Source organism: Lacerta agilis, chromosome 8 (assembly GCF_009819535.1).
Source record: "Lacerta agilis isolate rLacAgi1 chromosome 8, rLacAgi1.pri, whole genome shotgun sequence".
NCBI lineage: Eukaryota > Metazoa > Chordata > Lepidosauria > Squamata > Lacertidae > Lacerta > Lacerta agilis.
Window position 1 is genome coordinate 78,630,456 of NC_046319.1, and position 20,585 is coordinate 78,651,040.

The 20,585-nt window shown below is 48.3% G+C and overlaps 2 protein-coding genes across 2 annotated transcripts in view; one reads left to right on the forward strand and one right to left on the reverse strand.

Moving 5' to 3' along the window:
- Positions 1-2,150: 2,150 nt before the first annotated feature.
- LOC117051809 (26S proteasome non-ATPase regulatory subunit 8-like) lies at positions 2,151-4,884 on the reverse strand. Its single transcript, XM_033158488.1, has 3 exons — positions 4,688-4,884; positions 3,008-3,084; positions 2,151-2,286 (listed from the first exon to the last, which is right to left on the reverse strand). Exons 1-3 carry the CDS (start codon positions 4,766-4,768, stop codon positions 2,184-2,186), a joined length of 261 nt encoding a protein of 86 aa, XP_033014379.1. The 5' UTR covers positions 4,769-4,884; the 3' UTR covers positions 2,151-2,183.
- Positions 4,885-8,058: 3,174 nt separating this feature from the next.
- LOC117052067 (cation channel sperm-associated protein subunit gamma-like) overlaps positions 8,059-20,585 on the forward strand; it is a 51,048-nt gene continuing 38,521 nt past the window's right edge. Inside the window, exons 1-9 of the mRNA XM_033158793.1 lie at positions 8,059-8,271; positions 8,864-8,917; positions 12,978-13,122; positions 14,209-14,335; positions 14,932-15,001; positions 15,837-15,992; positions 16,366-16,537; positions 19,804-19,941; positions 20,502-20,567. Of these exons, the coding sequence (XP_033014684.1) occupies positions 8,059-8,271; positions 8,864-8,917; positions 12,978-13,122; positions 14,209-14,335; positions 14,932-15,001; positions 15,837-15,992; positions 16,366-16,537; positions 19,804-19,941; positions 20,502-20,567 (1,141 nt within the window). The remainder of the gene's footprint in view (positions 8,272-8,863; positions 8,918-12,977; positions 13,123-14,208; positions 14,336-14,931; positions 15,002-15,836; positions 15,993-16,365; positions 16,538-19,803; positions 19,942-20,501; positions 20,568-20,585) is intronic.

Here is a 20,585-nt window from a genome sequence, read left to right on the forward strand (position 1 = left end):
CCAGTGAGTGCTAGCAAGGGGATCCTCACAAATGCTTAAGTCAGGGGTTGGGAAACTACGGCCCCGGGCTGGAACAGGCCGACAGGCTTCTAAATCCAGCCTGCCTGGCCATTTGCCACGAAGCTGAGACTCCCGGCGACGTTTCTGCCAATCAAACGCTGTGCTGCGCTGAGGTAAACCAGGCGCGGTGTTTGATTGACAGAGCCGCCGCTCAGCCTCTCCCCCCCCCCCGCCACTGCCGCCCTGGTGCTCCTGTGGCTGTTGGCGCTCTGTGTCCCTGTGAGGGGGGTGGCAGCGGTGTTCCTGGAGGAGGACAGCTAGCCTGGGCTAGGACTTGGCAGGGCCACTGCCACTGCACTCCCGTTGGCAGCCGACATGACGGTGGAGGACGATGAGGCCGGTGGTGAAGTGGCCCAGGCGGCAGCCTTCACCTCTGGGGAGCAGGAGGATGAAGGGGTGTGTGTAGTTCTGGGAGGGGAATGGTGGGATGTCTCCTAACAACTCTTAGCAAACTGCAGCTCCCAGAATTCTTTGGGGGAAGCCATGATTGTTTAAAGCGGAAACGCCAGCACAGGGCGGCAGCTGTGGGGAAGGCACCAGCTTGTCCTTCCAATCCGGCCCCCGAGAGTGTCTGAGGGATCGTGAACCGGCCCCCTGGGAGCCATAGTTTGCCAATCCCTGGCTTAAGTGAAAGAGATGCTTCCCAGTTGAGAGTTGCAACCGCCCATTTGGCGTAGAGAAGCGATGGGGAAGATGTGGCCCTCCAGATATTACTGGACTCCAGCTCCCATCACCCTTAGTCAGAACAGCCAGTGCTCAGGGATGCTGGGAGTTGGAGTCCATCATCAGGTTCTCCAATGGCAGGGCCCTTTAAATAACCTATGCATTATTAGCCCCTTAAACCAGATGGATATAAAATATCACAAGCCAATATCACTGGATCTCTCAGTGTTTTCTTCTTCTTCTTCTTCTTCTTCTTCTTCTTCTTCTTCTTCTTCTTCTTCTTCTTCATTATTTTGAAACAGATGCAGAGAGCTGGTATTTTGTTCAGGGAAGCAGCAGTTGGGGAGGAGAGGCCCAATTCTTTCCCCCCTCAGTGTTGTTTCCCTGATCTATATCACACACACACCCCGAAGCTGCTATTAGCACCACTGAGAAGAAATAGCAGCCAGGATATAACTATTCTGCCCCCCATTTCCCTGTGATGCTAATTTAGATTAGCATCTCTGTGAGGGAGGCAATTTAGATCAGGAAAACTGTGTAATGGCAAAAGAGTTACAGTGGTACCTTGGCTCTCAAACACCTTGGTATTCAAACGCCTTGGTTCCCAAACGCTGAAAACCCAGAAGTAAGCATTCTGGTTTTCGAACATTTTTCAGAAGCTGAATGTCCGATGCAACTGTCGACTATTGTTTCCAGGGCGCCTGCACCAATCAGAAGCTGTGCCTTGGTTTTTGAACATTTCGGAAGTCAAATGGACTTCCAGAACGGATTAAGTTTCGCACTTTTGTTTTTGTTTTTTGTTTTTGAAGCTTTTTCGGTTAATTTATTTTTGTGACTGTGTGGAACCCAGTTCAGCTACTGATTGATTGTGTGACTGTGGAAATGGATAAAAGCCCCCCATCCAAACAATGACTATCATCAGTACAGGTAAGGAAACAATAATAATTTTAATTTTTATCATCTACAATACTGTCATATTTATTTTACATTATTTTACATTGATTATTAGTTCATTTTATGGATCAATGACCTCGTTATATAGTAAAATCCATGTTAAATTGCTGTTTTAGGGGTTGTTTTTAAAAGTCTGGAATGGATTAATCCATTACTTTCTATGGGAATGCGCGCCTTGGTTTTGGAATGCTTTGGCTTTGGAACACACTTCCAGAATTGGGATCCTGTTTCTTGCATGCCTGGATGGAGACTGAAGCATTGTGTGTGTGGAGGTGCTGAAATCCCTTTTGCCTGACTGGAATATAGGAAAGTAAAAGAGTCACATCCGTTAATCTGCTTGCTTTTGTCCAGGCTTCCTCAACCTCAGCCCTCCAGATATTTTGCGACTACAATTCCCATCATCCCTGACCACTGGTCCTGCTAGCTAGGGATCATGGGAGTTGTAGCCCACAAACATCTGGAGGGCCAAGGTTGAGGAAGCCTGCTTTTGTCCCAGGCAGGAATACTCACTTGTAATCAAAGTAGTAGCACTTCAGCTTGGCTATGTACCTCTCAAAAGACGGGATGTCCTTCTTCAGGATACTCCACTGTGCTCCGATTTCTAGAATATTGCAGGGGGCTGGACTGGATGATGCTTTGGGTCCCTTCCAACTCTTATGATTCTAGGTGGCTCATCTAAGAACTGGAAGGGAGGCTTACAACATCTCTACTCCACCAGCACCTCCTGCATCGGCCACCAGGACCAGGGGCTGTGAGAAGCAGCAGCAGCAGCCATGCAGTGAGGAAGTTCTGGCCTGTATGGGACTAATATTTTGCTGCTTCAGTTGTTGGTTCCAAGGCAGGAGACTCAGCTACAGAATGGCATTTGTGGGAACATCAGGCGACAAGGGGAGAAAACTAATGTACACCTTTGCCCCCCTGCTGTAGTGACTCCTGTATCATTGTCTGTTTTGTCATGTTTAAAACATATTGTAAACTTCACTTAGTGGGTGAGGTACAGAAACCTCCCAAATAAACAAATAATATGAGGCAGAGCTTAAAACACAACAAACCAACAAATATTGGTACAGGAGAAGGGGAAAGTCTCGTCAAGAGGCCTTTCTTGCTTTTTTCCTTTGCCCAGTGTGATTTTGTCACTTCCTCTGAAGCCTGAGGGACAGGGAAGATGCATTCTTTAAATTATCATCAGCAACAAGGACAGTGGTTGTTCTTGAGAACAGAGACCGTGTCGGCGGCCAAACGGCAAACTTTTTGAGGGATGAATTTGCCTCACAGATTTCTCTCTGTGTTAGGAGATCCCTATCAACCTTGTGCATTGGTCGGAATATACTCACTTGCCAAGATAAGCTGCTGTTTAGTCAGTTTTGTGCCTGTTGTGGGCAGAAAGTTGAGTTCAAGCAGAGCTAACTGGAACAGAGCTGAGAGGGAGAGATAGGTTACTGCTGGGGCTGATGAGAGCTCTAACACTTGGAGGGCACAGTATTGGCAAACCCTGGTTTACAGCTACTGCAGACTTAACATCTTACTGCTGATGGCTGGTGGCTTGAAAAAATGAAGAATTGGACAAATTCAGGGAGCCGGGAGCTGTCAATGGCTATCAGCTAAGGAAGGAAGGGAGCATTCCAACCTTAGAAGCATAATAATAATAATAATAATAACAATAATAATTATTATTATACCCTGCCCATCTGGCTGAGTTTCCACAGTCACTCTAGTACCAGAGAGGCTGCAACCCTTCAAAAGTTGTTAGACTCCAGTTCTCATCAGCCCCAGATACAAGGGCTGATGGGCAAGGATTAGGCACCAGGAAAAAGCTTTATAATCAGGCCTTTGGCATTTAACTATCTGTGGCCTTTCTAGAAGTGGGTGGGATGTTTTTAGTGTATTTCTCTCTCTCTCTTGGTTTTAATGTAACTATGTGGGTTTTTATGGTATGTTTGCTTGTCTTTCTGTAAGTCACTTTAGCATTATCCTGGGCAAGATAAAGTGTCTAACAAATTCAATAAATAAATAAATAAGTAAATAAATAAATAATAAGGTGGAAGTTGAAGTCCAACACCAACAACTGCAGGCTGTAGCCTTTCCTAACCCTGCTGTGTACCCTTTGTTATATGATGCTTTTGGGATAGTGCATGAATGTTGTGCCAAATTGTTTTGTTTGAAATCTCCATTGAGGCAGCTGGCTGGCTGCAGCTGGAGACAGGATGGTGTTAAGGACTGCCTCAATCAAGGCAAGTCTCAGCGACCTGACTCAGCGGAAAGAGAGAGAGAGAGAGGCAGGCTGGTAAACAGGTTTTCAGCTCGGGCAAAAACATCTCCGCTGAGTCACTGGCCTCCTCTTCCGGCAGCAAAGGAGCCAGACACCCAGCGGCTTGCCGGGACAGGGCCACCTCCAACAGGGGCACAGGGATGAGGTCGTCTGCTCCATCTAGCTCAGTACAGCCCACACTGACCGGCAGCGGTCAGGCACAGAGTCTTTCCCACTCCCGCCTGGAGACATGCGGGGCCCAAGGAGATCCGGGAAGAACTGAACTGACAATAGGAACTGTACCACAGAGCTGGTGGGCTCTCCTTCCCTGGAGGATTTTCAGCAGTCACGGGCGCTTTAGCGGAGATTCCTGCATTGCAGGGGGTTGGACTGGATGACCCTCGGGGTCCCTTCCAACTCTACGATTCTGTGCCCTCTCTGCCCTACCTTCTCGCGGAACAAAGGCTTCCCCCTTCCTCGCCCCTCTCCCCAGCGCCTGCTTCCACTAACAATCCCCCTCCCCTCAAAAAAAATCTCATTGTAAATGGCAGTCTCCACCCGTCCCCGGCCACGCTTTCCCTGCAGCCCTCGAGATGGCACCCCAGCCACCCCTACCCAGGGTCCCTCTTCCCCTCCTTGCCTCCCGCATCTCCCATATCGCCCCTTTTCCACCGCGCCGCCCGCAGCGGAGCTGTTTCCAGGCTCCCCCCCCGTCGGTTCTCGGCCCCCCTGACCGTTTCAAGCCCCCCCCGGCCCCCTTGCCTTGAGCCGGCCCAGCAAGTCTCCGCACTTGCTCAGGCTGAGGTTCTTGCGGTTCCACTCGGCCCTCAGCTGCTCGTACATGCCCGCCGCCTCCTTCAGTCCCCGCGGCGCCCGCGTCCGCTCCGTTCAGCACCGGCCCTCCGGCCGCCGCCATCACAGTCACCCCCGCTGCCATGAATCGGCACCCGGCCGAGGAGGAGAAGGAGCGGCAGTAGCAGCTGTCATAAAAGCCGAGCGCGACCGTCCTCGCTTTGCGGCCACCCGCGCGGTCTCCATGGCAACTGGCCTCGAGGCCGGCGCGCCTCGGCGACGCACCAACGGCTCCGTTCCCGATTGGCTGGAAGGTTTTTGGAGCGCATGCGCGAAGCGGAGTAACGGCTACGAGCGAAGCGAGCGGAGGTGTTTGAAGTGGGGGCGCTGAGGCGCTAATTTGGGGAGCTCGATGTAGGCGGTTTTTTGGGGGAGGCGGCGGTGAGGGGGAGAAGGTATGAGGGCTGAGGAGAACGTTTGGGAAGCGTAGCGCCTTGAAATAGCTGTTGGCTTTCAACGTCACCAGGGTGACGTAACTAGCAGGGAGGCGTCGTCTACGTGAAGCCCCGTGACGTCACCAGCCCAGGGACTAGGCGTGTGACGCCAGGCGTGGGAAACGCAGGCCAATGACACAGGGCAGGCAACCTAGCTCAGTTGCTGCAGAAGTTTATTTGAAAGCATACAGGTTTTATTTGTTGTTAAACACACAACAGAGTTTATGCCAGATGTAACAAATTGAAACAGGCATTGAGAATGTGGTAGTGGGGGTCTGCCAAGCTGGTTGTAATGAGCGGTTTCATATCCTGGCCAAGGTCACCCTGTTGGGAGGACTTCCAGGGCTCCATGACAACCATGGGGTTACCTGCAAACGTTCGTTTTCAAGATATTACAGCAAGGCACCAAGGAGAGTAAATTGCAAAGTACAGGACCTGATTGTTAAAGCCCCCACTGCCAGACCCCCATGAAGAATCCAGAGATTGTGTTGTGTATTATTTTATATACATTCATAGACACTGAAGAGCAGTGGAATACTCAAATTTATTCACAATGGCATAGCCACAGTCCTATGCAAAGTTTCCTGGAAGAATCAAATAGTGCTAACTTTTGATTGAATAGCTTCAACTTGAAAAACACATTTGGCTTTAGCAAAAGATCAGCCGGCTGAAATGCAGCCTTTAGCTTTTAACTGAAAATACAAACTATCTTACAAATGGACTCTTAAGGTGACACTTAAGGCATGGCTAGCCAACCTAGAAGCAGCGGTTCAAGTTTAAGAAGTCCAGCATCTGCAATGAGTTCACAACTACATGGAACCAATGGTGTCAATTTCATGGGGTGGCATGCCCACCTGCCAAGCTTCTAAAGACTGGGCAAGTCAAGCCCAATCTGCCCAGTCTCGTGAAACTCATGCCTTGTGAAAGCTGAGTGTGCAGATGTTCACCATATCTGAATGGATGCATCAGCTCCCAGTGCTGAGTGTTTCTGGAACCTGGCTGACCCGGCGGTGCCTTTCCTTTCTGACTCTGGTTCCTCCACTCTTAGTAGTTGGCTGATGCCCTCGCCAGATTCTATTTCTCCACTTCACCCAGCAGGGAAGAATGGAGGTGAAAGTCCTGCTTCCCCTGTCCAGAGAAGCTCTGGGAGAGGAAAGTGCCTACCCTCGCCTTTGCTCCCTGGTCTCAGGCCTCCATCTCCCACCATCCTTTTCTCCTCATGCGTCTTAGTCTGCCACTCCTGAGCCCTTTTCTCTACCCACTTTCTCCATAGTACTGTGCATAATTTTAAGCAGTTCTATCACGTCGCCTCTTACTTGATTCCTCCAACCCCCCCCCCCCAATGCTGAAACCTGTCATGGTAGAGTTGCTCCGCCTCCACCACCTTGATCATCTTGGTTGTTCTTTTCTTAACTTTTTTCAAACTCTGCCATAACCTTTTTGAAGTGAGGCAACTTGGAACATGACCTTTAGAAGACATCTGAAGGCAGCCGTCTTTAGGGAAGTTTTTTATGACTGATGTTTTAATGTATTTTTAATCTTTGTTGGAAGCCACCCAGAGTGGCTGGGGTGGGGTAATAATAATAATAATAATAATAATAATTCCAAATGTCATTGCACCATAGATTTGTATAACAACATTATTAGAAAGTCAGTTTCATTTTTAATTTATTTCCTAATGGTCCCAAGATTAGAATTTGCCCTTTTCACAGCTGTTGCACACAGGGTCACCATCTTTATCAACCTATCAGCTACAACCCTTGGTCAGACACTGCCAGCTTAGACCCTGTGAATGTATAAGAGAAATTAAGATATATTTTTTTGTTCCAATGTGCATCACTTCAGACTTGTTTACACTGAATTGCATTTGCCATTTTGCCACCCATCCTACAGTTCATATAGGTTCTTTTGGAGCTCTTCACTTTTTGTTTTAACTGCCCTGAACAATTTAGTATTATCAGCAAACTTGGCCCCCAACCGTTCACCTGAATTCTCAATCATTTATGAACAAGTTTAAAAGCACAGGTCCCACTACCAATCCTTGGGGGACTCCGTTCTACATCCTTCCAATGCCAGAACTGTCCATTAATTCATACTCAGATTCCTGTTAATCAGTTCCTTATCCACAAAAGGAGAAGACCAGTTGTGGTGTTTATTGTTTCTATTTACCGGTACTTGGCAATTTTTAAGTCTTTGGAAGCTGCCCTGAGCACAGTTTCTAGAGTGGAAATGTTGGCATCTATCTATCTCAGGAGACAAAGGAGTGTGCCTGTTACCACACACAAGAGGTTATGGCAAAAACCAGCCAAGCGAAAAGGGCCACATGACATAGAATCATAGAGTTGGAAGAGACCACAAGGGCCATCCAGTCCAACCCCCTGCCAAGCATCCAGTCCAACCCCCTGCCAAGTTTCTTTCTTTGTGGAATCCTAGAAGAAGGCGTGCTCTGGTCCATGGGGTCACGAAGAGTTGGACACGACTGAACGACTGAACAACAGAAGAAGGCCAACAGCCTAGCACTGACTGGTTTTGCCTTCTGTGCAGCACTTGCCAGTATGTTACTTTTCCCTCTGAGGTGAATAGCAGCTATTCACTAACACAGGAGAAAGTAAAGGTGTGTATTCAAAGGACAGGATTCATGTAGGACATTAATATGCTTTCTTTTTTACTCCTTTGAAGCTTACCATGAAATATCAAGCCAGTCCCTCTGTGCAAAGCCCCCTCTTAGGTTAGATAGAATATTGGGAAGAGGCTTGCTTATTTATAACACATGCATAAAAGGGTTAATTAAAAAGGTAGGGAATTGTTGTTGTTGTTTTGGCAGGTCCTTTGCAAGGAGCATCTGTGATGTGGCAACTTTTCACAGCTACCCTGTCCCTCGTTTTCCTGTGCATGAAACATCTATTTGCAACAGATTGCCGATGGGTAGCCGTAGTCAACAATTTTGATGACCTTGGGACCGACCGAAAGATTTTCTTTGCCCAGCGGGAAATTAGAAGGGTGGCTGAGATCTTCAAGGAACTCACAGACTCAGCTATAGACCCTGACGACAGAAATGCAGTGAGTATAACATGCCTGGGTATGGGAGAGAAGATCTTCCTTTCCTTCCATAGGGCTGCTTAGGTTCCATGGCTCTTGAGCTGGAGCTGTTAGGAGGGTGGGCAAGAGGCCACTTAGAGAGCCCCTAGAACCAAGGGCTGAAGGGAAATCAGACAAACAGCAGTCACACACATCCTCAAAAGCCTAGGCTTAACAGAAGAGGCCAGGGCTGATTGTATCCCAGGCAAAGGCCAAGCCTGACTTGGAAGCTTTTATCATGGAGGGAATGAATGGGCTGCCTTTGTGGGTAGCATCAACCTAGAGCTTAGGGGGAGACCTTCTCAAACTGCAGACCTGACCAGCTCACCACATCAGTGTATAAATCTGGAGCTTCTACTTTCAACCTTGGTGATTCCTAACAGGCACAAGTGCTTGAATCCCTTACGGTCTCAGCTACTTTGATTTATTTTATTAAATCAACTGTTTTATTCAATGCTGTTGGCTGTACTGGTATATCAGCCAACCAGAACTTTCAGCTTATTGCTCTGCCGAGGTCAAGCCAACAATTTATCCAAGTAAAAAGAGCTATTGAAATAACTCTCTCTTTTTACAGAAATACCTGGGATTTCCATACTACCTGAAAATTAATCTGAGCTGCGTAGTTCAGGTAAGGGAAGAGCTACATGCTTTGTGAGGGCAAGGGATACTTACACATTGTAATTGAAGGGGCACTTTCCCTTGCTCCCCTGTTGCTTCAGCAATGGACAGATCTGCAATATGGACATAAGCTTGTTTTAAGCCACTGCTATAAGGTGGCATTGCTGTTTCATCTGTTGGTGAAAGATGCATGATAATGTTATGAGTGTGTTGTTGTTGTTGTTGTTGTTGTTGTTGTTGTTTGGGGGGGCAGGTCAGCCTGCCTGATGGCCTAGCCCTTTGTCATTCCTGGGGTCCTGGTTCCACCAAGGATTAAAATCTAATGGAGGATTCCATTGCTAGAATTAGCCAGGCAAGGCTCATAGTTGCCAGCTCAGAATGGTCCTTTGTATAACAAAGGAAGCTGCTCTGTGCCAGAGGACAAATGGATGGGCACCCCTCTCTTATTTGGCTGCCAGTAAGGCAGACAAAAGCTAGGATAGTTGTGTGAGAGAGAGAGCTGGGCTAGAAGCAGGCTGCTGGTATAAGCCAGGGAGTCAGAGCCATGCTTGATTTCTGCTGGAATCCAAGGCTGTGTCTATGGGAGAAACAAGACCACTTGGGGTGTTAATGCTGTGAGCCCCTCCACTGTAGGCTTAGGTTGCATGTGTGTGTAAATAAACCACATGTCATAAAGAAACTACAGTCTCTGCCAGGCATAGGCAAACTCCGGCCCTCCAGATGTTTGGGACTACAATTCCTACCGCCCCTAGCTAACAGCACCGGTGGTGAGGGATGGTGGGAATTGTAGTCCCAAACATCTGGAGGGCCAGAGTTTGCCTATGCCTGGTTTCCACTGTCCCTTATTCCAAGGAAACCAAACCCTGGGTAAGTGACTGGAACCCCTGGAGTCTCACCACTTGGAGACATGCCACATTAATTTCTTTCTTTTTTGGTTGCATAAATTTTATTAAAGCTTTCCTTTGATATAACAAGATAAAAAAAACCTAATCTGTATAAAAACAAAAACAGAAAAAGAAAAGAGTGAGAGAGACAAGCATATATGGAAGGGAGGGAAGGGGAAAAAAAGAAATAGGAAAAGAAAGGGGGCTTCTTATTCTGTGTGTGTCAGTTACATAAAAAGAATTATTCAAACATTCCCTCCATAATAACAACCCACTATTCTTTCTTCATTTTCCCAGTCCCTTGTTCCATTTCATTCATCTCTGGCTTGCCGGTAATTTCTTTCCTCACTTCATTCATCTTTGATCTGAAAGATTTTATTTGTCCAGCAAATAACTGCTGAAGTATGCCAACAGTAAATGGTGTACTGAAAATGTACAAAACAGACTATTGCCACAGCTAGATATCTTATTATGTATGACAAGAGCACCAAAATATTTGGTTCCTTTACTTAAAGGACAACTTTTCCTATGGAGGAAATTTCAGTTGGTAATGTTACTTTCAATTTCTTGGGAGCACCTTCATCAAAAAGAGAGAAAAATTAATCTACTAATTCTTAATACATAAAACTCTCTTGTCCTTTAAAATCTTTCTTATCTCAAATCATAAATCAAGCTTTTGTTTTGAATTCAGCACTTTACACGTCTTTTCTTTTTAAACCCAGAAAGTAACTGACTCACCTAATGTCAGGGTCGTGTGGAAGCCTCCCACGAGAAAATGCACTTACTAGGCTGGCTACTTTAGGGTAATATTTATTAAGTACATATTTACAAGCCGGAGCTCATTTCTCACGCATCCGACCCATCACTCTCAGTTGCCAGCAGTGCCAGCTTATGGGACCGCCCCCAACATAATAGTCTGGGGCAAAGTGACACGCCTACGCTGCTCACGTCGTTTCCTCTCCCTTTGCTCCTCTGCCGAGGGAATGGCGACTGGCTCTCCATCTGTTCCTGAGCCGCTGGACAGCTGGCGGTGCTGACCCTCTGCAACATCAGGGACTCCCTCCTCCACCCGACTGTTTCTGTTTAATCCTTTTTCTTCCCTCTCCTCGTTCCTGCCTACTGCTTTCCACAGCCTCTTGGTCGCTCCTCTCTCTCCCCCTCCCTCTGCTCCAAACCCCTTTCTGACTGTCCCATGACATCCACCCCCCTCTCTAGGACCTCTCCCTCCCCTGTGGGTTCGCCCATACTGTCCCGCAATGGTGAGAAACCCAGGAAGCCCTCTTCTTCATCAGTGGACTCAAACACCTCCCTCGGAGTGTCTCTACCGTCCTGAGACGATGGAAACCCCAGGAAGTCCTCTTCTTCATCAGTGGACTCAAACACCTCTCTGAAATCCCAATGCAAAGGTTTGGGCTTATGGGGGAATAATGCATGGAACTCTTCCGTCAAATACAGTTCTCGCACGCTCTCCGCCGGCACCCAGGCATTCTCCACTGCTGGGGTGTTCTCCCAGGCTACTAAGTACTGTAGTTTGTTTCTGCACCACCTGGAGTCTAGGATCTCCTCTATTTCATCTTGTTGCTCCCTTTCCGCTACCAAGGGCGGTGCAGGAACTTCCTCGGGTTCCTCTTGGTACCTGTGAGCTGGGCGGTGAGGTGACAGCAGGGACCTATGGAACACCGGGTGTATTCTCATACTCTCTGGCAGTTTGAGTTTGAAAGAAACTGGGTTGATTTGTCCTACCAATTTAAAGGGACCCAACTTGCGTTGCTCCAGCTTTTTGCTCCTCCCCCTGAGGGGCAGACCTTTCGAGGACTACCACACTCAATCCCCAACACGTATTCTTTCTCCTTCTCGCCAATGCTGGTCCGCCGCCTGCTTATATGCTTCTTTGGCTCTCTCCAAGTTTTCCTTCAACATCTGGTGCAGAAATTCCATCTCCTCCACGAACTCCTCAGCCGCTGGCACCGACAGTGCTTCCTCCCTTCCTGGGAAAGCTCTCGGGTTCCTCCCGTAATTTGCCATGAACAGAGAAATTCCTGTGGAGGCGTACACTGAATTATTGTATGCAAATTCTGCTAGACTCAGCTTTGAGGCCCAGTCATTCTGTTGGTGGCTTACATAGCACCTCAGATACTGTTGCAAAATGGCATTCACTCTCTCGGTCTGACCGTTCGTCTGCGGGTGTCTGGCAGAGGTGAAGTTGACTTCTACCTGCAGCAACTCCATCAGCTTTCTCCAAAAATGTGAGGTGAGCTGACTACCACGAACGCTTACTACCCTCGAAGGCATCTCATGCAGCTTGAAAATGTTGATAAACAGCCGGGCAGCTTCTTCTGCAGAGGGTACTCTGGGGCAAGCCACAAAATGTCCCAGTCCCATCTTAGTAAGCATATCCACAATGACCAGGACCACTGTCTTTCCCCTTGATGTGGGCAGGTCCGTGATGAAGTCCACAGAAATTGCTTCCCATGGCCCGCTGGGTGTAGGTAAGGGCTCCAACAGTCCCACAGGGGCTGCCCTATCCCCTTTCGCCCTCTGGCATACTCCACAGCCTCTCACGTATTCCACCACATCTTCCTTGATTTTGGGCCACCAAAACTCTTTGGTCACCAGACACAAGGTCTTATTCTTTACGAAGTGCCCTGCGGTGGGGTTGTCATGGTGTTGTTGGAGAATCTTGGCTCACAACTCCTCCCCCAGCACATATAGCGATTCCTTGTGGTATAGCAGACCATCTTTCTCCTCAAATTCACTGTCTCTGTTCCCTTCCTGCCTTAACTCTGCCAGTTTCAATATATTCTTCATCAGCTATTGTAACACTCGGTACACTTTGACCATAAAACTAAGAAACAATAGCTGATGAAGAATAAATGAAACAGGGCCTTGTCCTGGAGTTAACTGGAGTTAACAATCGTTGTAACTGGAATTTGTTTTATACTTTCAACAACACAAATAGAGAAAATAATTGTTTATTGCCGTCCTGGCCTGAGTCCTTGCAACCTTTCTACATTATTTCCTATCATCAAACACCGACAAAATCTGCCATCTTCTCTCCCCTGTAAGTCGCCATACTAATGTAATAGTTGACAGACCTCTGCTTGGATTGAGTCAGCACAGGAAAGTGACACTAGAGTAATTTTGTGATAAGGGCTCTGGGTCAACAAACTGCCTTCCTCCTTCCAGAACTCAGAATGGGCAATTCGGACAGGTCACTACACTGGACTGAGGCCGATTGTGACTGTCACTTTTACAGAACCCGTCCACCCTGTGCGTCAGAAACAGGAGCAGCTGCAGATCAAAATGAGGTCTGCTCCGTATAGGGATAAAGGTATTTCAGTATGTCATCCCTAAGAGAAAGTGCGGAAGCAGGAAGCACATGATGCTGATGCTGATAATAATAATAATAATAATAATAATAATAGTAATAAAATAAAAAATAATAATAATTTATTTGTACCCCGCCCATCTGGCTGGGTCTCCCCAGCCAATCTGGGCGGCTTCCAACAAATATTAAAATACATTAAAATATCACAGATTAAAAACTTAAGGAAGTACCTCATTAAAGAGTAGCTTCCTTTTGAGGAGCTTTGCTCCCTTTGGAATTTTTCGGTTTCAGAAAGCAAATTTTGGATGCCACTAATGGCCACAAATAAGCAGACAGACAGATTGGACCCAGTTTGGCCCAATTCACTTGTAAATTCTCTAAGCTGGCATTGGAGAACCTCTTCATAGATTGCGTTGTAGGTTATTTGGCAGAAGGGAAGGCAGCATTTGGATTTTCTGCCTTGGATGATAATAGCTCATTTCCCCGCTGCCTCCAAGTGTGTGTGTGTGTGTGTGTGTGTGTGTGTATCGGCAGAAGTCAGAACAAGAATCTCCATCAAACACCTAATTTAAATAGCGGATAATATTTTGTCTCACTCTTCCGCCAACATGAGTATGATCCTGCCTCTAGCACTGGGTGGAGCAGGCATTTACTGGGATGTAGCCTCTCCCCACTTCTAGTCCTCCCTCTGTTTAGGCTTTTGGAGGGGATTCCTGCTCTGCCACTGAGCCTCTTTGGCTTGCTAATCAGAAGGTCGGCAGTTCAAATCCACACAACGGGGTGAGCTCCTGTTGCTCTGTCCCAGCTTCTGCCAACCTACCAGTGTATACCAGTGCAAGTAGAGAAATAGGTGCTGCTGTGGCAGGAAGGAAAACGGTGTTTCCGTGTGCTCTGGCTTCCGTCATGTTCCTCCGTGCACCAGTAGTTTAGTCATGCTGGCCACATGACCCAGAAAGCTGTCTGTGGACAAATGCTGGCTCCCTTGGCCTGAAGTGAGATGAGCACCACACCCCATAGTCGCTTTTGACTGGACTTAATCATCCAGGGGTCCTTTACCTTTTTACTTTTCCATGCCTTCTCTGCCTCCAGCAAATTGCGACAGCGAGGAAGTTTGCCAAATGTGCTGGTTCACACCGATGCCCTTCTATAATGGCACTGTTGTGTTGGATGTGTTGGTGGAGAGCAACAGCATTGGTCTCCCTGTGCAAAGCAGCAGGTGAGGGATACGTTTCTAGTTTGTAGACCCAGCAAGAACATTTTCACGCGTGCCAGTATCTTGCTTGTGCCATATTTTGAATGAAACCTAAAACAAAACAAAACCCGAAACCATCAATCTATTACAGAAAGAGAACTGGCAGCAAAGCTCTCTTGATCAGCTCAGCAGAACTAGAACCATCTTCCACCAGTGGCTGTGTCTGCGGGCCAAGGGGACACAGCGAGGCCTGTTCCATCCTCCTGGGTGGAGCCGACTGCCATGTGGCTCCTCCCCTCCCAGAACTGTTTCCTGCACTGACAGTTCCATTTGGCCATTATGTAATGATTACATGAATGTGTTGGTAATTGAACTCGCTAGTTTCTCCCTCCCCTCCCTAGTCCCCCCCCCCCATCTTTTGTATCAAGTCTCTTTGACGGCAGAAGTGTGCATGCACACGAAAGCTCATACCAAGAACAAACTTAGTTGGTCTCTAAGGTGCTACTGGAGGGAATTTTTAATTTTTAATTTTGTTTTGAATGGAATTGACAGCTTTTAAGAAAAAGCAGTATATAAATGTAGCAAAATAAAACACACAATTCTTTTCTCCTTATTTATAGGTTTGCTATAAATATCAACGGCTATGTGGGAATTGCTCAAAATGAGGTTAAGATCAGGATTGGAGAGAAGGTAAAATGCTGGGGTTGGTAGGGATCTTAAGCAGCCTCACAGTCTGCTAACCACTGCTGCTTGCAGTCTGCAGATGTGGTTGCATTTGCCTGTGGGGGTTAAACAGAGTTTTAGGATCCCATCTTTGGTAGCACAAAAGCATAGGAATTACCGGTAGGCTGCAAAGCCTCCTTTTGAGCAAGTCCAGCTATGAAGTAAGCTGGCTTCCTCCTCCTTACCCTGCTTACCAAAGAAAGAATTGCACAACAACTTGCAAGGTAAGTTTGAAAATTAGATTTACTTTATAATCATGAATTAGTTCCTTACGACAGTAGCAGTAAAAACTATACAGTCTGATATTTTCCTTTCTCTGCATATTCTTAGAGACCGGGGGCAGGGGGGGCGGGGCGGGGAGCTGGTCACAGTGGGGGCGCACGGCGTGCAGACTCCCTGGTTTCTTCAGCAGCTTCTTGACCCCCCTCCTGTCCAGCCTCTGCTTCAGCCTCAGAGTCTTAACTGTACTCTGGCCCAGACTCTTCCTGCTCACTAAACCCTGTTGCCCCTTTAGCCTCGGGTACCTCCTCCCCGCAGTCTTCTCCCTCTGACCACTCATTGTCGTCCCAAAACCAGTCCCCTGGCTCTGAGCCTTCTTCCCAGTTCCCTGGCTGGTGCCTCCCACCACTCCTCTTGTGTCCAGCCAGTCCATGACACTCCTTGCCTCTGCCCTTATGGATGGGGCCTGGCAAGGTCCCCATGAAGTTTTACCCTTGGATTCTGTAGAAGGTATCTGTTGGTCCCCAGTGGCTTTGGTGTGATAGACAGACTCTTCTCTCTGGTCCCTTCTTGCCAAGCACAGCTAGAGTCTTTGAAGAGCGTCCTTTCTCTGAACGACCCATCACGTCCCTTGTGGTACACTTACGGACAAGCCCCCGTGCTCATCCTCGGCGGCATTCCCCGGAGCAAGATTGTCTTCATGTCGGACTCGTTGTTTTTAGATTACATTCCAATAGAGGTAAAGGGGAATCGAGCCCTCTGCATAGCGCATCTCTGACATGGCATCTATGTGTTGGCCGGGGTGGGGTGGGGCTGGGACTCCCCCAATGGTTCACACATGGGCTTGGTGCCGGCAAGTGAAGTTGTAGCTGTCCAACGGTGGTGGACCTTGACTTCGGCAGACCACATGTTTTGTACCACATGTGTGTCCCAGGTTAAGCCCCCAGCATCTCCAGTTGAAAGAAGCTCAAGAGCTAACACCTTTAAACACAGAAGATGCCCATTATAGCTAACAAAGCACAGAATTGTGGGAATTCCCACACAATTCTTAACCTAGTAGGAGCTGAGCCTGTTTCTACTCTTGCCTCTCTTTGTCTCCTTTTCTGCTACAGGTGGGCATTGACAGCTGCTGGATTGGCTCCCTCTCATGCCCACAGGGTGCATTCTCCTCTGCCATTGTTGATGCCATTAGTACAGAGAGTACCCTGTTCATCCGGCAGAACCAGCTTGTCTATTACTTTACAGGACATTACCCACTCTTGCATGTGAACACCTCTGGGTCTGGTACGTGAGCCTGAGAAGCCAAAAGGCACAGTTTGGTATTGGTTTTCTGCCACTTTAACTGCCATGCCTTCCGTTACGGAACAGGTGGAATTCCAGTTTGGCGAAGGGTATTGAGAGCTATGCTCTTCCGTTTTCTCTGGGGGCAGGGAATTATTAGTCACGTTAATGGCTATCCTGCCCTCAACTTGCACTGGCTGGACAAGGATGGAATACGGACTAACCCTGGTTGTGGCGGTGCATCTTGAAGGTGTTCCACTGTGGAAGACCCACCCTCATGTAGCACCATGGTTATGCCACAGTAATTCCATTGGCAGCACAATGCTGATAATGGAAGTGGCAAAAATGGACAACTGGGGAGAAGCCAGTCCTGACCCAACAGCACTGACTGCCAATTAGTTTCTGGGCCCAATTCAAAGTGCTGGTTTTGGCTCAGGACCGCAGGACTTCAAGGACTGCCTCTCCCCATATAAACTGACCCAAACCCTGTGATCATCCTCTCAGGCCTTTCTTTGTGTGGCCTCTACATAAGACAGAGTTCGGCAATCTAAGGCCCACGGGCCGGAAGTGGCCCATGAGGGTTACATAACCAGCTCATGAGCCGTCCCCCAAACCGAGCCACCCACTTGGCGAGTCACCGCATGCTGTGCTAAACCAATGCGGCGCGACGCAGGGACTCTCTTCCACAGCCCCAGAAATTGCTTCTGTGCATGCCCAGATGCCGGAAATTGCGTCTGTGCATGTCCACGGTGACAGAAATCGCTTCTGCGCAGGTGCAATTTCCGGCGTCTAGGCATGCGTGGAAGCGATTTCCGGCGCGGCGGACAGTCTCAGACGCGATTTCTGGGGTCGCGCTGCGCCGGCCTGGTGCAGGAGTGACCTGGCCGACTCCCGACATAAGAGGTTCAGAGGGTGGCAACATGAGAATGGGCCTTTTCTGCAGTGGCTCCGCATTTGTGGAATGCTCTCCCCAAGGGGCTCACCAGTTGTCTTCATTACATGTATTTAGACGCCAGGCAAGACCATTCCTCTTCTCCCAAGCCTTTGGCTAATTAAACAATCTATGGCCTTTTAAACACCAGTGGGGGGGGGGCGTTAATTGTTTTTATTTGTTACGATGTTACGTTTTTGCGTTTTTATATTGTAAACTACCCTGTGATCCTTGGATGAAGGGTGGTATAGAAATTTAATAAATAAAAATAAATTTAAGCCGGACGTGATCCTAGTAGAAGAACAGCAAAACATAAACCAATCTTCTCCTAAAAGCACCCAAGTTGGTGGTCAGCAGTGCATCCTGTGGGGATGAGTTCCATACTTACGCCCTGCCCTGAGTTTCCGCGTATTCTGCTTCATTAGCTGAGCCCGAATTCTAGAATTATACGAGAGGAAGAAAAACTCATCTCTATCCTCTTTTCTATACTATGCCTGATTTTATACACCTCTGTCAATGGCAGTCTTTTAGGAAATCACTAACATCACCATGCGGTTAGTAAAAGCAGCACAGTGCTGTTAAAAGCCCTTTCCTTAAAAACAGCCAGTTTCCCAAAACCTGTCAGAATTAAGCAGTATTCACCTGATGGTGGAAGGTGGCAAGGAGCTAATCAGTCTAGGCTTTCTAGGAAGGGAGCTCCAAATTCTGAGAGCTGATCCAAGAGGGCCCATTGTTGTCTCAGGAGACAATGGAGTGTGCCTCCGGGAGTGAACTCAAACCGCTGTATGAGCAGTACTGAAGTGACCTGCTTGGGGCACAAGCCAGTGTTTGGAGGTCCTGGGCTGCCCAGACAACAAGATTCCCACCCCACCCCCTTCAGCCTCGCTGATGTGGTCCAAGGGAAAACTGAGCAAGAGTTGCCGAAAGGAAGCATACAAGGCACCATACAACTGTCTTAGGGATTCCACTCCAGATTTGTGTAGGGTTCATTCCATAGCCTTTTCTTCTCCTGAAAATATCCCACAAGGGCGTGGAGGTTGAGGATCAGAGTTTTGCTTCTCCTAGATGGGTACCTTCCCAGGTTGATGAGCCCCATCTGCCCCTCACTTCCCTCTACAGCATGTGCAGAAACCTCCTTTTTGACTGGTTGAGTCCATTTAATCTGCCAGAGTCTGGCTGCGCATGCAGGGAAGTCCCGAACTCAATGAGGGTTTGAGACCCATTGGCTGCCCTCACCTGGTTTAGCCAGCCTGTTGAAGATGTTCCCAGGTGTGACCACTGTCACAGGTTGACAGCTTCTAGAAGCCACAGGTGAGAGCTGAGTGCAGGGTGGGGACCAAAGTACCCCAGAAGGAGCACAGCGTGTCCCCCACCAGAGGTACTATCCCTCTCCTAACACCCCATACACCCCCTCATTACATTATAATCTGACAAACCATCTGGCAAACAAGGCTCCTAAGCCATTGCAAGGTGCTTAGAGTAACTGATTGGGACCATCTCTCTCTGGAATGTGCTACCTCAAGATGTTGTCGTGGACCGTCATAAAGGGTATAGATAAATTCATGGAGGATAGCACTGTCTGTGACCACTAGTCACAATGCATGACCCCAGAATGAGAGGTAGGATTTCTTAGAATACTAGTCACCGGGGAACACTGGCGTAGCTAGCCTCAGTGCTGCTGGGGGCGGTGGCAGCGCAGAGGCACCCCCTGGGGGAGGGGCACGACGTGTGCGTCGTGACGTCATCATGACGTCACGATGCACGTGTATGCAGAAAGGGGGAATTTCCCCCTTTCCGAGGCTTTTTTCGGCGGGGGGGGGTGGCCGGCGAGGAAGGGGTGGCAGGTTTGACACCCCCCCTCGCTGGTCGCCCCCCCCCCCGCCGAAAAAAAGCGGAGGAAAGGGCAAAAAGAAGCAGAACAAGCGCTTCAATGCGCCTGTTCTGCTTCCTTTCCCCGCCCCCCCCGCGGTTTTTTCGGCGGGGGGTGGTGGCCAGCGAGGAAGGGGTGAGAGGTTTGACACACCCCCTCGCTGGTCGCCCCCCCTCCCGCCGAAAAATAGCCGCTGGAAGGGGGAAAAGGCTACATGCCCCCCCCCTTCGGGTCCGCCCGTCGGGGCGGGGTGAGAGGGGCCGGCCAAAGTGTCACCCCACCTCCCCTTGACATAGGGGCGGCCCGCCCCCCCGCCCCCACCCTGCGACGCCCCTGCCGGGGAACAAAAGACACAGAAGGCTACTTAACTCATGCCCTGCTTGTGGGTTTCCCGGTGCATTTGGTTGCAGGATCCTGAGCTAGGTGTGGGCTGCCAGGTTCTTCACATTTTCTCTTATGTTTCTTTAGAGCTCTGGACACGCATATTGAACCATGTCTGTGTGAGAACCTTGAACCCAGTCATTTTCCCAAGTAATGGCACTGAATATGTGATTGCCCTTGGTGGCGGCTGGCAGGAAGGAGAATTCTTTCTTATCACGATTAAAGGTATTTATCTTGCCCCACATAGGACTATAGGACAGAATGGATGGGGGCTAGCTTGAGGAGGGGCATGCTCTTTCATTATTCTGTACAACGGGGTGTTGAGCAAGACTTGAATGGCGTGGTCTCAGCTGGATGATTTATCAGTGAGTCTAGGCCAGAGATGCTGGGTCCCAGAAAGCCCTTCCATATAGTAGGGAAATGTCAATTTCTGTAGGATATTGGAGGAGATTTCAGGTACATATTTTTAATTCTTTGTTTATATGGACTGTCTTCAGGTTTTAAGCTACGTTTGCTGATACGTTTGATATTTTTCAATCATTAGGTAATTCATAATTGCCTTATTTTAATGTGTTTTAAATTGTGTTTTTACTGTGTGGATGACTCGGAACATTTCCTGACAAATTGAATAAAGAGAGTGGGTCGGTTTTGGGGCAGAGCATGACTTCTGGATCATAAGTAGGGTATATGTGTTCTGGCAATGGGAGGCTTGGTCCATTGGAGAGTGGGAAGGGAGGAGCAGTCCACTCATTTTAACCCTACTCATGGTTCCTTTTTCTTTATAGATGGGATTGTGAAGGCTTCTGGATCCTTGAGGGAAAAGGACGAGACAGTATGTGATTTTGTAAAGGGTACGTCCATTTAGATTT

Bases quoted from the DNA above. Each gene is read 5' to 3' on its own strand.
- LOC117051809 (XM_033158488.1), bottom strand. From the start codon at position 4,768: ATGTACGAGCAGCTGAGGGCCGAGTGGAACCGCAAGAACCTCAGCCTG. The intron at 3,085-4,687 runs GCAAGGGGGCCG...GCTCTGTTCCAG, and splicing joins ACTTGCTGGGCCGGCTCAAG to TTAGCTCTGCTTGAACTCAA. The intron at 2,287-3,007 runs GTATATTCCGAC...AGCCCCCTGCAA, and splicing joins CAGCTTATCTTGGCAAGTGA to TATTCTAGAAATCGGAGCAC.